The sequence below is a fragment of the Nannobrachium achirus genome, assembly GCF_963921795.1.
Source record: "Nannobrachium achirus genome assembly, chromosome: 1".
Taxonomy (NCBI): Eukaryota; Metazoa; Chordata; class Actinopteri; order Myctophiformes; family Myctophidae; genus Nannobrachium; species Nannobrachium achirus.
This window is the reverse complement of record NC_137810.1, coordinates 16,834,702-16,850,687: the sequence shown is the minus strand read 5'-3', so window position 1 is coordinate 16,850,687 and position 15,986 is coordinate 16,834,702. Positions and strand designations below refer to the sequence as shown.

At 44.6% G+C, this 15,986-nt stretch overlaps 1 protein-coding gene across 2 annotated transcripts in view; it reads right to left on the bottom strand.

Moving 5' to 3' along the window:
- atp11b (ATPase phospholipid transporting 11B) overlaps nt 1-10,829 on the bottom strand; it is an 84,615-nt gene extending 73,786 nt beyond the window's left edge. For both annotated transcript variants that reach the window (XM_080736487.1, XM_080736486.1), the window contains exon 1: nt 10,512-10,829. In XM_080736487.1, coding sequence (XP_080592613.1) covers nt 10,512-10,538 — 27 coding nt within the window. In that variant the 5' untranslated portion in view covers nt 10,539-10,829. The remainder of the gene's footprint in view (nt 1-10,511) is intronic.
- Nucleotides 10,830-15,986: the final 5,157 nt, after the last annotated feature.

Sequence of the window (15,986 nt, the reverse complement as noted above, 5' to 3'; positions counted from 1 at the left end):
AGAATCGCTGTGCTGCAGGCCTGCTGTGCCTACAGCACTGTGCTAGCTTAAGCCATAACATGACATCCTCATGACCTAAAACTGTTCCTTTATGACCTGTACTTACTCGTCTGACTTACTTGTGCAGTAACAAATAAATGTAACCCCGAGTGACAAGTAGCTGCACACAGCTAAGAGTGTGAGTGTCTGCTGACTTAAAGTGGTTATTTCACATTCAGGTTAATTTCGCCAAAAAAAGAAATGATGTATTACCTTGCTTATTGTATTGATGTATTACCTTGCTTATTGTAAGTCACTCTGGATTAAAGCCCTTTGCACACAGGACAATTGTGTTTTTTTCGTTTGCTGCATGAATAAAACGCATTGGATTTGGTGTGCAATGCTGTGCGGAATCGGCGCTGCGGATCCAAAAAGGAGTCATAAAAGGAGTGAAGAGTTTTTTTACCGCATGCGACAAGACGCACGAATCGAACTGGGTTCGATCGAGAAAAAGACGCACGGCCGCAGCCACTCGTCGCACGGCCAATTCGGATCCGGTGTGCATGAGGTCGTAGAGAATCATTGTTTTCTTTTTAAAAAGTGAAATTGTCCGTTTTATCCGCACGGATAAACGCGCCTGTGTGCAAAGGGCTTAAGAGCGTCTGCTAAATGCCAAAATTGTAAAATGTATTTCAGGAGACGATCACTTGGGTTAAGATATACTTTATTGACCAGAATGAAGGCAGAAAGCAAGCATCACACAGCATGGCATATTGAGCACCCTACTATAGAGACAGCATAGAATCTAAGCCTATATCTAAGCGCATAGTATTGGCAGCCTACCTTAGCTCTACTATAAGACAGCATAGAATCTATAGCCTAAGTTAGCATGGTTTGGCATGGGGTTCTGCCTCGGGCCATGGCTCGCTGAACCCACGATCCTCATGTTACCATGAGCATCGAGGGCATAATTTAGTTACAGCGAGCCCTGGCCCGATACCCCCCGAGGGGGATCAAAGGCAGAACCTGAAGGTGGCGCTGGGGTGGTGGCGGGGCAGTGCTATGCAACAAGACTGAGTCCCACCATCTGACTTCCCTAAGAACTATGGGTAAGGGGGGGGGCAGGACCTAGTGACCCACCCCCCTCCGCGCGCGCGCTCCCTTGGGACCGCCCCCTGAACTAGCTTTGATCCTTACGAATCGTCGCACTATTTCAGGAGACGATCACTTGGGTTAAGATATACTTTATTGACCAGAATGAAGGCAGAAAGCAAGCATCACACAGCATGGCATATTGAGCACCCTACTATAGAGACAGCATAGAATCTAAGCCTATATCTAAGCGCATAGTATTGGCAGCCTACCTTAGCTCTACTATAAGACAGCATAGAATCTATAGCCTAAGTTAGCATGGTTTGGCATGGGGTTCTGCCTCGGGCCATGGCTCGCTGAACCCACGATCCTCATGTTACCATGAGCATCGAGGGCATAATTTAGTTACAGCGAGCCCTGGCCCGATACCCCCCAAAACTACAAACCCCCAAAGCACGCCAAAATCTCAGAATCCCATGCCAGTGCTAGCCAACTGCGAGGAAGGCAGCTCTGCTGTGACTCTAGCGATTAAGTTATCATTACTGCGGGGCAAACTATGAACTGCCTTTCCTGCTAACGCAAAAATATAATAATTAAGCATATTAGCATCTGGCAGAGCGAATATTACTAAGGCAAAATACTAAGCAATGATATTGGCAGCTTGCCAAAAACGCTATAAGTACTGCTAAAGCAATTTATTAATTAAGAATGTTAGCAGCTGGCAGACCGAACCAACGGTGAGGAAGGTGGTACTGCTGACTATAACGATATACTGCAATCTGACTGAAGCCATACTAAAACACCCTAGAGAAAAGCGGGAGCAGCAACATGGACGTATATATATATAGACAGCAGAACCAGAAGCAGCGATGAAACCTTTAATTCATATAACTACAGCGCCATACAGCTTCACAACCTACCTAACTAACACCCCAGCAACCACCTAGCTTTTGCAAGATTGAAATATTAAAGCGTAATATTTATCGTGGCCCGCAACCTATCAGGGGCGCGTGCCCCGAGTAACGCAACAGAAGCAGCAAATAAAACACGCAACCTATCAGGGGCGCGTGCCCCGAGTAACGCAGCAGAAGCAGCAAAATGAACCCTATGGAACAACCCTGCTAATAGTGCCTGCAGCACTATTAGCATCAGCAGCAGAAGCGTTAACTGAAACGCGTCCAACTCCAGCTTGGAACCATTACGCTTCGGTCAGTCCTGTGTTGTGTGTGCTTGATAGCTTGGCGTGCAGGATCTTGAGTTAGCTGAGGGCACCAGAAGTGCTGGTGGTGTGGCTGCTCCGATCCGGAGAGAATGCAGAGTGAAGAGGGGCGGGCCGCAAATCTGGCAGCTCTCTCCGGGGGTCGTGAGACGAGGACGTCGGGCAGACAGCCCGGTGTTCAGCATGGACATGAAAGGACAGAAAGGAGAGTTAGTTCTGCGACTGACACTGGTGTACCTTCCCTGCTTAAACTGCGAGCTGCAATCTTCAGAGGCCATGTGCTAGTCGCATCTTAAGCCTGGCCTTGGTGACCGCATGTGCTTGCCGCAGAAATAACCATCTTAGCTTTAGCTGACCATAACAATGAAACCACGCCTAAGGTCGCTGACTTTTAGGATCACAGAGAAGATTTTCGCAGCCCACGGAGCGCTCTGCTGCAGAGTCTGCTGCTGCACATATGAGAATCTCCACGAGATACCCGTCTTGACCTTTAAAGGCAAGCTATGCAAGCCTAGAGAGCGGCTAAAGCCCAACATTCAGTACAAGTAAGTCGCTGCTATCCAACTATGGATGCCTATTATTAGCAAGCTTAGAGAGCGGCTGAACGCTCACAGAATCGAACAAGCAAATGCGTTGCTATTTACCTGCTAGAGTGTGGCTCCTCAGGGCATCTGGGAAAGCTGCAGCTGGCGAGAGGAATGGAGTTCCCACCGCTGGTGCTGGAACTGCAGCTTCCCATGTTCCCTTGCGACCTGGCGGTGGCGACGACGGTCGCAGCCTGACAGCGCCTCCGGAAGATGGGCCGGCACCACAGGCTTCCAGCACGACGCAGCGCTGGATCATGCTCATGGTAGCAGCAGTAATAGCATTAACTGATGCTGTAGCGGGCGGGCGGGCAGCCGGACGGGAGGGCCGACAGGCAGGTGGGAAGGCAGGCGGGCGGGAAGGCAGGCGGCGGCGGGCTGGCGGTAGGCCACTTCCGTCTGCTGAATATGGCGCGTGCAGGCGGGCAGCCGGGCAGGCATGCGGGCGGGAGGGCGGGCAGGCGGGCAGGCATGCGGGCGGGCAGGCTGGCAGCTCATGGTAGCGGCAGAAGTAGCGGAAGCTGTAGTAGCAATGCCCTCTCCAGTGCTAACCGACTCCTGACTGGTCTCATGGAATTATGCAGTAGTGGACGAAACTATAAAGATAAACATGTTAGCAGAAAACACTCAGCCGCTGCAGCGCGACGCTGCAATGATGGCATGCTGTAGCAGCCGCTATGCAGCGGCTCCGGCAAGAAGCTGAAAGGACAAACCTGATGTTAGCAGCAACATGTAGCAGCCGTGGCCCGAAGCTATAAAGAAAAACGCGATTTAGTGGAACATGTAGCAGCTTTAGCATAAAGCTGCCATGCTATTCTGATGCCGTGGCGGGGGCATGCCGCAGCTCCGGCCTGGAGCTGTAATGATAAATCTGTTAGCAGAAAACCTCAGCAGCTGCAGCGCCATGCTGCTATGGCGACCTGCTGTAGTAGCAGCTATGCAGCAGCTCCAGCATGAGCTGAAAGGATAGAAATTATGTTAGCATTTAGACATGTAGCAGCCGCAGCAAGAAGCTAAAAAGTAAAACACGATTAGTGGAACATGTAGCCGCTTTAGCATAAAGCTGCCATGATAACCTGATGACGTAGCAGTGGGCCTGCAGCCACTCCGGCTTGGCGCTGAAATAACAAACAGAATGTTAGCAACTAACAAGTATTCGCTTTGGCGTGAGCTGCAGCAACAGACATGTAGCACTTTAGCCTGAGCTGAAAAGAAAGCATGGCGTTAGCAGCCTTTATCCTGGAGCTGCAATGGTGAACATGATGCAACAGTCCTGTGGCCGCTTTAATGTGATTGTAAAGATAAACAACTCGTCATTTTTCACTAGCAGTAGCCTTAGCTGTAATTATTAGCTCGAGTGCCGCAGCTACGGAAACACCGCAAGGACATACAGTGCGATACGCAGAGACCCAGAACTATAACCTTAGATTGAAACAATACGGCAGCTCGATAGAGGATAGTATCCAATGACTTCAACGCTGCCACACTCGACGCCGCCCTGATGCCAACAGACACGCGGCAGTTTCTGGCCCGAGCTGCAAACATAAACAGATGTTAGCGTTTTCACCAGAGTAGCATCGGCAACCATCATCAGCTGCTATGCCAGCAGGCAGCCGCAGCTTGGGCAAAGCTAGCATTAACCGAGACCAGGCAAGATCCTCATGAACAGCAAACGAAGCCTGTATGCTAAGCTTGTACAGTGCGCACAAGCGAAGCATAGACATGGATAATACATGCGCATCCCTGCCCTATGAACTGCGCGTGCACACAAAATAATATAATAACGAAAAAGAATCGTAACGGACCAGATGACCTGGAGGTTAAATGCTAGAGAGAGCCACATTACCCATGTGCTGTGCTCAGAATGCGCAGACCGTGCGCCACCCTTCGCTTCGTGACGTTACCCTCTGCTAGCCTGTATGCTAGGTAGCTGCTGACCACGGACACACGCAACCCCCATGGAATAGGCAGCTTGAAGAGTGGGAAGAGTGGGAAGGTTAAATGCTAGAGAGAGCCACATTACCCATGTGCTGTGCTCAGAATGCGCAGACCGTGCGCCACCCTTCGCTTCGTGACGTTACCCTCTGCTAGCCTGTATGCTAGGTAGCTGCTGACCACGGACACACGCAACCCCCATGGAATAGGCAGCTTGAAGAGTCATTACGGAACGTTAGCAAACCTCTTTAGCTACATGAGTTCTGAGTTGCAAGCTAGCCGACCATCAACAGACAGCTCGTGGCTGGAATGAACGATGGCTCCTACCGTAGCAGAAGAGAATATTTAGCTGGAGCTACCGAGCATATAGAGAAGACTACGATTCCCTGCATGCACTAGCGAGTTCAACTGGTGACGTCAGGACAGACAGGCACGACTTGCGTTAGCGGAAGCAAAACATTGTTGCACGTAAACTGTGGCACCTATGAGCTTGCGGGTTTCCTCCTCTCAGGAGCCCACGCAGACAGACATCCTTTATAGGCTTCTCAAAGAGGCGATTACTGTATTTAATAATTCATCCCGCGAGGGCTTCTACGCCACGGTAACTGGCAGCAGCCCTACTGTGGTCCAAGAAGCGACAGAAACCATTTATTTACCAGCTAACAGCATCCTTACCGAAATAGCCGGCTAGCAATAGCCACCTAGCTCCTAGCTGACTGTACATTAAACCTGTTGTTCCGCGCTAGCTGATACGGCCCGCGCCGTTGCAAAGCACTGACATATCGACAAACCCAACAACTGAGATTACTTTAACTCATGGTAGCCCAGTATAGGCCCACCAGGGCACGAAATAAGTTAGCATTTAGCCCGTAGCCACAGCCAACTTCTATGATACTGAGTTTACCTTTAGCAACTTTAGCAAGCCTGTAGCACCTTTGAAATAGCTTTAGCAACAAACAACTGAAAGTACAGAAATCAGCTAGGCACCAGCAACGATAGCAAGCAATCTGAACCTTGAAACAGCAGTTTAGAATTCAGCGATTACCAGAATAACAATCTCAAACTTCCCATACAACCTGGCCAATAACACAGCTTCTTAGTTTGGCAGCTAAGAATATGAATTGAGCGATAGTAAAATAGCAGAACAGCCAGAAATACTCAGCCCAGTTAGGCACCCTCTCCAAGCGGTGGGCAACAGCACAGCTACCTGCAAGCAACAAGTGTGGCACTTGTGTGTGTACTGCAGCGTGGTAGCAGCAGCAGTGCTATGCAACAAGACTGAGTCCCACCATCTGACTTCCCTAAGAACTATGGGTAAGGGGGGGGGCAGGACCTAGTGACCCACCCCCCTCCGCGCGCGCGCTCCCTTGGGACCGCCCCCTGAACTAGCTTTGATCCTTACGAATCGTCGCACTATGTATGGGCCAAGTGCCAACAACATTTTGCTGCTTAAACTGTGTACAAGTCAGTAACAAATAAAACTTCTTGAATCTTATGTCTCAAGCTAGCTATATATAGACTAAAGTATTCCCTTCATAAAGTCAATAGAAATATTTCACTGTGTTGTAACCTCAGATCACATTTGCGACAGCTGCCCCCTACTTGGGTTCCCTTAAAATTTTATACTGTAGATGCTGAGTGGTATCCACGAGTTTCCTACGCCCCATAGTGCATTGCGCAAACGTTTGCATCGATCTTCCGGCGCCGATTTACAAGCTCACAACGGGTTGCATCTGCGACGCGACGTGAGCTTGTATGTCTGCTGTTAAACCCGGAAGTTTGGTCCTGATAGTCTCCAGTAAACTCCCGCGGAAACTTGTGGATAGAGCAGCTTGTCACAAGGAACCACATTAATTCACATTGGCCCCTGACCAAAGAACAACTTTACCTCTCCATTCCTGTTCTCCTTCCTACTGTATTCCAATGTCATCAGGAATTAACTGATAAGCAGTAAATGAATAAATAGCACTGCTTTTCCCATTTTACTATCGTCCTGTTCGTATCAAGGTCAACCAACCAAACAACTGTTTAAACTTTAAACTTTCACTAAAAAAAAAGAAAAAGAAAAACGTCAGTTATTTTATCGTCTACCCAGGCTTTTGGGAGCACCCGGGACAGTTTTTATGTTGCTTTATTCATTTTAATTTGTACTGCGAACAGAACCTGAGAAAATAAAGCAACAATACATGTTAGCTACAGTTTGGAAGCACAGGGGCAGCCCTACACAATAGGTGTTCTCTACTGTATTGTATAGTCTCTGTATGCAAGTAAGTGACACTGTATTGGAAAACAGTGTTGTAGATACAGTATAATCAATATTTCTGTAACATATGGGTTATTTCTCCTGTCTAAACTCTTTAAAGAAGAGCTTACACTGTCTGAAGTCACAGAATTCATTCTCCTAAAATTCATTTCTTTCTTCATTTGGGCTGTAATTTTGAGGTGAAGTGGGCCACTATTACCTATTCAAGCAAGGTAGACTTTATTGTTACATCTTGTGTACAGGTACAGTAAAACTTATTTTGTTTTGGCTTCCTTCAGACAATGCAGCACTATAATAACAATAACAACAAAAATAATATATAAAAGAAGCATCATTGCTCAAATAAAAAGAAATCCCATATTACAGGCAAACTAAATAAACAACATGAAAGGTATTTGTTTCTAGTAGTTACAGTACATACAAGATAGACTCCCAATGTATGCTTATATCTGGCACCTGAAGAAAGGCTGCAGCAATGGGGAGTCACAGAGTCCATTTCACCAGGCTGATGCTGCTATGTGGATGGAAGCACCCCGTAATAGCATCTCCTTTCTTAGCTCTGGTCCATACTAGCGTTAGTAGAGTTCTCCCTAACGCTATGTTCCTCTACCTCCGCCCCGGCTTGGCAAAACCGGAAAGCCCCGTTGTCTGGTCCGAAAATAACAAAAACTGTTTCACCCCTCAGGCCCTCACCAAACCAAAGGTATCAGTGGGGAGTTGAAAGCTTACTCTACTTAGTGGACGCAGTCTGAACCCCCCACCACACGCTTAAAATACATTTCTAGGGCAAAATGAAAAATATTCCACCGGATGGAGACTCCATTTCTTCTAGATTTTTACTATTTGTCGTCGCCATCACGGTGCCAACTCACTAGTCACTACTTAGGGAGAACTCCACTAATGCTATGGACCAGAGCTACACCTTTCTATAACCATCTTTGCTAGGAATTTGGCCATGCCTTTTTAGACCTTTGCCTTTATCAATATCACAGTGGCATGACTGGGCTATCATACTATAGGCAGATTCTCTGTAATGTGCCTTCCCAGCCTCCTCCTTTAATTACTCATTACTTATTCTGTCTGGACTACACTTGACCAAAGTCCCCAATTTCCCTAGTGTTTACATTCCCCAGGGAAACACAACAGGGAGAAAATCGACAAAAAGAGGACAGTATGCAACTATAAGAGATGATAATTAATTGATAGTATACCAAACTGGTAAAGCTTGTAAAACGCCACGTCAATCTAAAATACCAGCAGGAAGTGCAAAGGAGATACAACTCAACAGACTAAACCAAAGTATGTCTAATGTTCCTTCCGTTTTGGACACAGAAATCAATTAAGGACCTTGTTCCAGGATTTCTCCTTTGCAAGAAATCCTTAACAGACATAATACACTTACACAGAAACATACTGCAAAAACTCTTGAATTATTTCTCTCTTATAAACAATACAGACATAGGGACACAAAAGCCAGATGTAGGAGGCAGGAGCAGTTAGCACTGCTCAAAAAGTACATTAGTGCTTTCACACTCAAGAGCACAATTCAAAAAACAGTGACACATAAACTTAATCACAGATCCATTCAGTGGTAACTGACTGAATCAAGACACTTTTTAACTAGCCAAGTCATCTCTGCTTCTTTCGAACATTGCGTCTAATTCTAGACAGAGTCAATATTTCTCTACTTTGGCCACGTATGTCTGAGTCCATTCCTCTAAACCGTGTGTAGTAACAGTTATGTCGTCATACATGACAGACAGGCATCAGTGACTCAACCTACTTTTAGCATAATTTAAAGACAAGCCCTGCTGTGAGCCAGTTTTTATTTAAAGATGTTTGGCTCATGGGAAGTAATTTGGCTCATATAATATAATGTTTAACAGGAATAGCAGCTCACTCAGGCATTTAAGCCATAGCTTGAGTTATACAGAACTACACAGGAGAGAGAGAGAGACAGACAGACAGGACTTGGCCAAAATCAAATATCACAACATACAAATATCAATATTATGATGATAGCTTTTCTTTTTGTAATAAAAAATATATCACAGCAGCTGGTCAGACAGATTCCTAAACATTATTTGGATGCACTGCAGTAATATGCAGAACTAATGCAATTCAAGTTGTTTTTATTTGACACTTTACTTTCTACCCATACTACTATATTAATCTGACATTGAATTTAATGGAATGTAATCTATGTATTTATTATAATTATTATATCGGGGGGGAAACCATAATAACGCATAATTACGTCACCGCCATGCCATCCTAGCCTGTGATTGTTGGCAATGTATCTAATCAAACCATCACCAAACACCTGCCACAGTCAGCCACAGCTGAATAGAGTTTACTGTAATATCCAAGAAAAATATGTATTGATGATTAGCGCGACACCAAGTTATACAGTTCAGTCAGTAGCACATTTGCCAACAATGGTAAACAAGTTTAGATATTGTAAGGTGAGCCATATCAAATTACATTATGTGAAATGAAAGGGACCCAACTTTACACATGCACTTCCTCGTGCGCCAACGGACATAATGACGTGTTTTCAACTGAAAGAAGTTTTTCAACATTTAGGTAACACACGAACGATACTATTTTCCACCAAAAATGCTCTCGTATATTTTATATTTTGTATTTAACTATGATGAGAGAGAGCACAAAATGTAACCAACCGAACTCGTTCTGTTTTGTACTCTCAACTTGAGTCTCAAGAAGAGTTTTTATGTGAAGGTATTATTACATCCTAGTGTTAGCAGGGTAGCTAGCATAGCTAACGTACACCTGGCTGTCAAACACCGACAATGTTTTGGACATGCTACCTGGCAGCAGTGGTGGAAAAGGTACTCAACTGTTTTACTTGAGTAAAAGTACTGCAAATATAGAAATACTCAGTTACAAGTAAAAGTCAGGAATTCAAAATTTACTTGATTAAAAGTACGAAAGTCTACGAAAGTGTTGGCATCAACATGTACTTAAAGCACCAAAAAAAAAAAAAAAAAAAAAGCACAATGTGTTTGAAAATAGCAGATCTACAAGCTCACAACCGTTGCATTGTGAGGCCTTATGATCTTGTAGATCGGCTATTTTGAAACAGCCACGGGATAAAATAGGGCTAAAGTGGTTTATGTATGGTTTATATTATAATTTACTAACTAACTGGTATTAACTAAAGTTTTCAAAAAAATTGCAGTGCAGTGGAGTAAAAGAGTCGATGTTTGGATTGTTTGGATCCGATATAAGTGGAGTAGAACTGTAGAAGAACCATTGGAAATTAAAATACTCAAGAAAAGTACAAATACCTCAACTGGAGCACAGTACTTAAGTAAATACACCACTGTCTGTTGTCAAAGTGCCACGGTGTCGGCATCATGTTATGTGACAGCAACACGTACGGGCTTTAATAGATCAGAATTTCATATTTCATTACCAGCTGCTGTCGTATCCAGCGGAGCATCCTCTTGCTGGGATAAAGAGCAGAGCCCCTGCCTCTATGGTCCGTCCAGGTCCCAGTATAGCCAGCTGAAGCCTCGCTAGCTGACGCTAGCTACCACTAGCTACTACTCCAGCAAAACCTCCCCGAACCATAAATGTTTCTTCTCCCAAAAGGCCGATCCTCTTCTCGCTCGCATTACGCGACTCATTCATGCAGTCTGGTGGTGGCGGTGCGAGCCGATCATCGGCGGCGTGCGAGAAATAATAATAATCCTCCTCCCCCGCTGGAAGTGACAGACGGATGATGATGGCCACGAAGTCATTCCGAGCTACGCTACACCTCCTCACTCTCTCACTCACCTCACCTCTCTCTCTCTCTCTCTCTCTCTCTCTCTCTCTCTCCTCCCTTCTCTCTCTCTCCCCTTCCCTCCCTTCTCTCTCTCTCTCTCTCTCTCTCTCTCTCTCTCCCTCCCTTCTCTCTCTCTCGCTCTCTCTCCCCCTCCCTTCTCTCTCTCTCTCTCTCTCTCTCAGCTCTCTAGTCTAGTCTAGATCTCTCTCTAACCTAATGTCTCTCTCTCTCTCTCTCTCTGCCATGATCAATTTACAGTGTCTGTCTGCAGTCTGCGCCCTGGCTGTGCTTTCTCAGCGGACACTCACGCCCCCTGCCTCAGCAGCAACATACAGCTACAGGAGAAGAAACCAGGCTTCATGCATCAGCTGTCAAGTAGTCTGTCACAAGTAAGGGAACACATTGTGTTGATTTGTGTGGCCAACAATGACTGCTATTTAATCCCCGTCACATTAACTCTAGCATCCTCCAATTCTACCTTCAGTTGACAGAGAAAGAGAGACGTGTCAAGATATTTTAGCATTTCACTGATATGAGGGGTGACACATCATTGGAGCAGTGGTTCTCAAACTTTTTAATGTCAAGGACCCCCAAAAATAAATGATATGTAATTTATTTGGTCGCGGACTCCCATCTCAAATATTGTGTGCAAAGGAGTCAAGGACCCTCAGAAGAGAAGATTTGAGTTATTCAAAATTATTCAAAAACTTCCTTTTGTTCTTCTTCAAAAAAGGCAGGTATCCGTTTGCTTGTTTTCAGGGGACCCCCCCCCCCTGTAACCCCCCCAAGTACCCCACTTTGAGAACCACTGCACTAGAGGTTCCTCAATGAAAGGGGTTGAACAAATCATTGTAGAGGACTCTGCATTGGGTAGCCTGACCATGACCTTTACCAAAAAACTAATGCAATGCAAATAAATAACATGATAATATGGCATAAATGAGTTGCAGATTGTTCCCGTTTGCTTAGACTTCTAAATATGTGCTCCCATCTGATGATAGCACAGTAGCCTACTATGGGGCACAACTACATCTGTGAAAGAGGCACTTTATAAACAGGCAACAACAAGTTCTTTTATAAAGAATCTACAGAGTGGCACCCTATTAACTTAACCCAGAAGGGTTTAGACCTCCCTAACTCTTTTAATAGACTTGTATTGTGTGTGTGTGTGTGTGTGTGTGTGTGTGTGTGTGTGTGTGTGTGTGTGTGTGTGTGTGTGTGTGTGTGTGTGTGTGTGTGTGTGTGTGTGTGTGTGTGTGGACAGGGAATTACTACTTTGTGGGGATCTCATGTCCCCACAAAGATAGTACAATCGGAGAAAAAAACCTTGTGGGGACACATTTTAGTGTCCCACAAGGGTTAGGGTTAGGGTTAGGGTTAAAAATGAATGGAATGTCCCCACAAATATAGTAGACTATGTGTAATGTCCCCACAAAGTAGTAATTGCAAACCTGTGTGTGTGTGTGTGTGTGTGTGTGTGTGTGTGTGTGTGTGTGTGTGTGTGTGTGTGTGTGTGTGTGTGTGTGTGTGTGTGTGTGTGTGTGTGTGTGTGTGTGTGTGTGTGTGTGTGTGTGTGTGTGTGTGTGTGTGCGTGCGTGAGTGAGTGAGTGTTTGAGTGCGTGCATGCATGTAAGTCCATGTTTTCAATATGTCATTCAGCCTTTTAAACAGTGGTTAAACATACCTCTGTGTGTACTAATGCATATCCAGAGTTCTTGATTCTCTTGACAATCCTGTTCAGTCTCTGACTGTGTTCCTCCGTGTTTGAACTACGAAGCATTTGACGTCAGATGATGTCATCCTAGTGCTGTCTGTCTCAATAACAAATCTAATCACGTACAAGGAGACTTAAGAGTATATTCCAATCAGTTAGAGAGCTCCTGAGGACAACAGGATAGGAAACAGTAAGACATTTGTGTGAAGTTGCTGTTCCTTTCTGTTGGGCAGAAACCTTGTACCTCCGCAATAAAACATGCAAGTGCAAGTGTGGTTGCAATTTCGCGAGGAATCCGCTGGGAAATGAATTCCGTCTTACCATTATATTACATATTGTGATGAAAACAGGTTTATTTTAGGTTACATAAAAGTTTATAGGAGAATGTTAAATGAAAACAGGTTTATTTTAGGTGACATAAAAGTTCTCAGAAGGGGGAGTTTGTGAATGTCCAACAATGATCAAATATTATAATACTTAATGACTTTATAAGTCATTATAAAATGCTTCATGTGTTATGATTATTGTTATAAAGCATTTGTTATTGTGTACTAGTTCTTATAACTTTAATTATACAGTGTTATAATATAAGCAGATTATAATATTAGAATATAGAATATACTTATGTTTATAATGAATTATAGACATGGGAATGGGATGCATAGCAAGTGTTACTGAAAAGCTCTATTTCATCATACAAGGTTGTCGTGCAAAAGAAATACAGTAGCTGATCTACAAGCTCACAACACATTGCATTGTGAGCTTATAGTTCTGCTTTTGTTTTGTGCTAATTTTTCAAAACATTTTTCATAATAAAAGTGATTAAGTCTGTCTGTGGGGTTTATAAATATTTAACCAATGAAAAGTTATTAACATGAGCTCAGGGGCAGCAGTGGCTCAGGGGTAGAGAAACCGTCATTAGAACACAGTCTGATCCCGGGCTCCCCCAGAGTTAGTGTCGAAGAGTCCTTGAGCAAGACTCTGAAACCCTAGTTGCTCCCGGTGAGCAGGTTGGTGCCTTGCATGATTTCCTCTGCCATCGGTGTATGAATGTGTGTGTGAATGGGTGAATGTAATGCACAATCTCTGATGACAACTTTGATGATGGAGAGGGCCACTATATTTCCACCTTCACTCCAGAGGGCCACATTGCATATTGCTACATTCTACTTTGTCATTCTAGTATCTCATACAAAAGAAGCAAAAAATAGCCGATCTATTCTCAAATATATTTAATTATATACTCATGTTAACTTTATGAACTTGAATACAAATACATTGAGCATAAAAAATACAAAAAATAAAAAACGTTTTAATACTACTATACTAGTCATTAAGCTAGAAGTCATTAAACAGAAGGAATTAAAGCAGGTCATGTTTGGAATTGTAACAGCTGAAATCAATAATATATCAGTATTCTGATATTAACCTGCGGGCCACATTAAGTGACGGTGGGGGCCGCGTGTGCGTGTGGCCCCCGGGCCGCCAGTTGCCCATGTATGGTCTAGGATAAAGGCGCTATATAATTCCACCATTTACCATTTAGACCTACAAGGTTTCCCCCCGGCAGTAATGTGTTGCTTTTCAGAATTTAACATGTGTTCTTCCTAACAGGCTACCTTGTATCTAATTCAGAACACTGGCATTGTGTTCCCAGTGCCAAGAACTGTTCCTTGTACAGGTTTTAGTGATGGTGTGTTGTGTTGCATGATCCCGACTGATTCAAGGTGATCCCTAGTGGTAACAAGATCAGATGACAATCATGCTGTTTCATGATCACAGGACAACATTAGGCAGGGTTTGGTTCTCTACAGCAGGGGTTCCCAAACCATTTAGCTTGAGACCAAAAGATCCCCGGGACCCAAACGCAAAATACATATTCATAATGAATCAACTCAATCTTCGGCTTAAACCCTATTTAATGGTAACAATAGATGATCTAACCGCGTCACATTGTGTGATCTTGTAGATCTGCCCCCCCCCCCCCCTCCCCCCACCAGCTATTCCTTAAAAGTTAATATTGTTTACGTATATGAGATTTTTCAAAAGATGTGTTGGAAACAGTAAAATGTTTACTAAAAAATATTTTCTCAAGCCCCATAAAATGGGTCTGCGACACAATGGTCCTGTGCCAGGGCAGGAATTTCAACAGAATTTCTGCCCCTCAAAATAGCATCTGCCGCAGCCTTGATGCTCCCCACACTGCCCCAAACCATGCGCATTCTGACTCGTTCCAGTCAACAGGGGTGGACTGGGCAGACAAGTGAGCCTATGGGCAAAAAAAAAAGAATGCCACTATTTTAAGATAGTTGCAGTCATTTTCGGGCTGGGATGGAGAGGGCCAATCCTTCAGTAGCACCGGCCCACAGACCAGAGAGACATTGCATGATTGGCCCACTTTCTTGTCTATCATCTGGAATACTGGCCTATAGTAGCCAGGATGCCAGGTCCAAATTTATGTCCCAGTCCAGCCCTGCCTGTCAACATGGGTTTAAAACACCAGTTTGTTTTGTAGAGATTCTGAATATTTAACTCCCCCTCAACATCCCCATCTTCAAATGAACCTTTTAAACATTAATTATCATCAATCATCAGAACTTAAAATCATTGTTTTATTCGATGGCCTGCCTACCCTGGTGTTTGGCCTTTGTTCCCTCCACAAATTAACACCGAAGGCCAAGTGGCATTGACCCTAAAATGACGAAATACCAGGCCCTCCGAGGCCCCCCCACCTCCCCCACCCCGATTGAATGAATGAATGAATGAATACATGACTGTGGGTCTGCCGTGTGTTAGTTTGTGTGCATGTGTGAGCTTTGGGACCAGCAGACCTGCCCACTTGTCTGTCATGGTAATCCCTGAGCTACTCTGCGTTGCGTAACACTGTATCAACAACAACATCTGGGAGCACTGACCCCACAGCTGGGTATGATACACTATGTAAGCCCTTCGTCTTTGACGTTAGGTTGGACAGGGTCAGGGGGTCACAAAGGGTAAGTGGGACTGAGTTACTAGGGCCCAAGGTGGGGGCCTTAATTATTTTATACTTTAGCTATTGAAAAATAGCAGATATACAAGCTCACAGCGCGGCACCGAATGCCGCGCTGCGAGCTTGTAGATCTGCTATTTTTGAAAAGTCGTGGGAAAATGTGTGCAAATCTTTGAATATATGTATTTTTTAAGCGAACATTTGTAACTCAAATTTTGCTTCTGGGGGGTCCCTGGAACTCAATTTTTTGAGATGGGGTTCCGTGGCCAAATACATACCATTTTGGGGGTCCTTCACATGAAAAGGTTTGAGCTCCACTGACATAGGAACATAGGTTTCTCAAAAAACCTCAGAAGGATTTGAAATATTCAAAGAATTTCATGATTTTTCAAAAATAGCAAAGCTCGCGCTGTGAGCT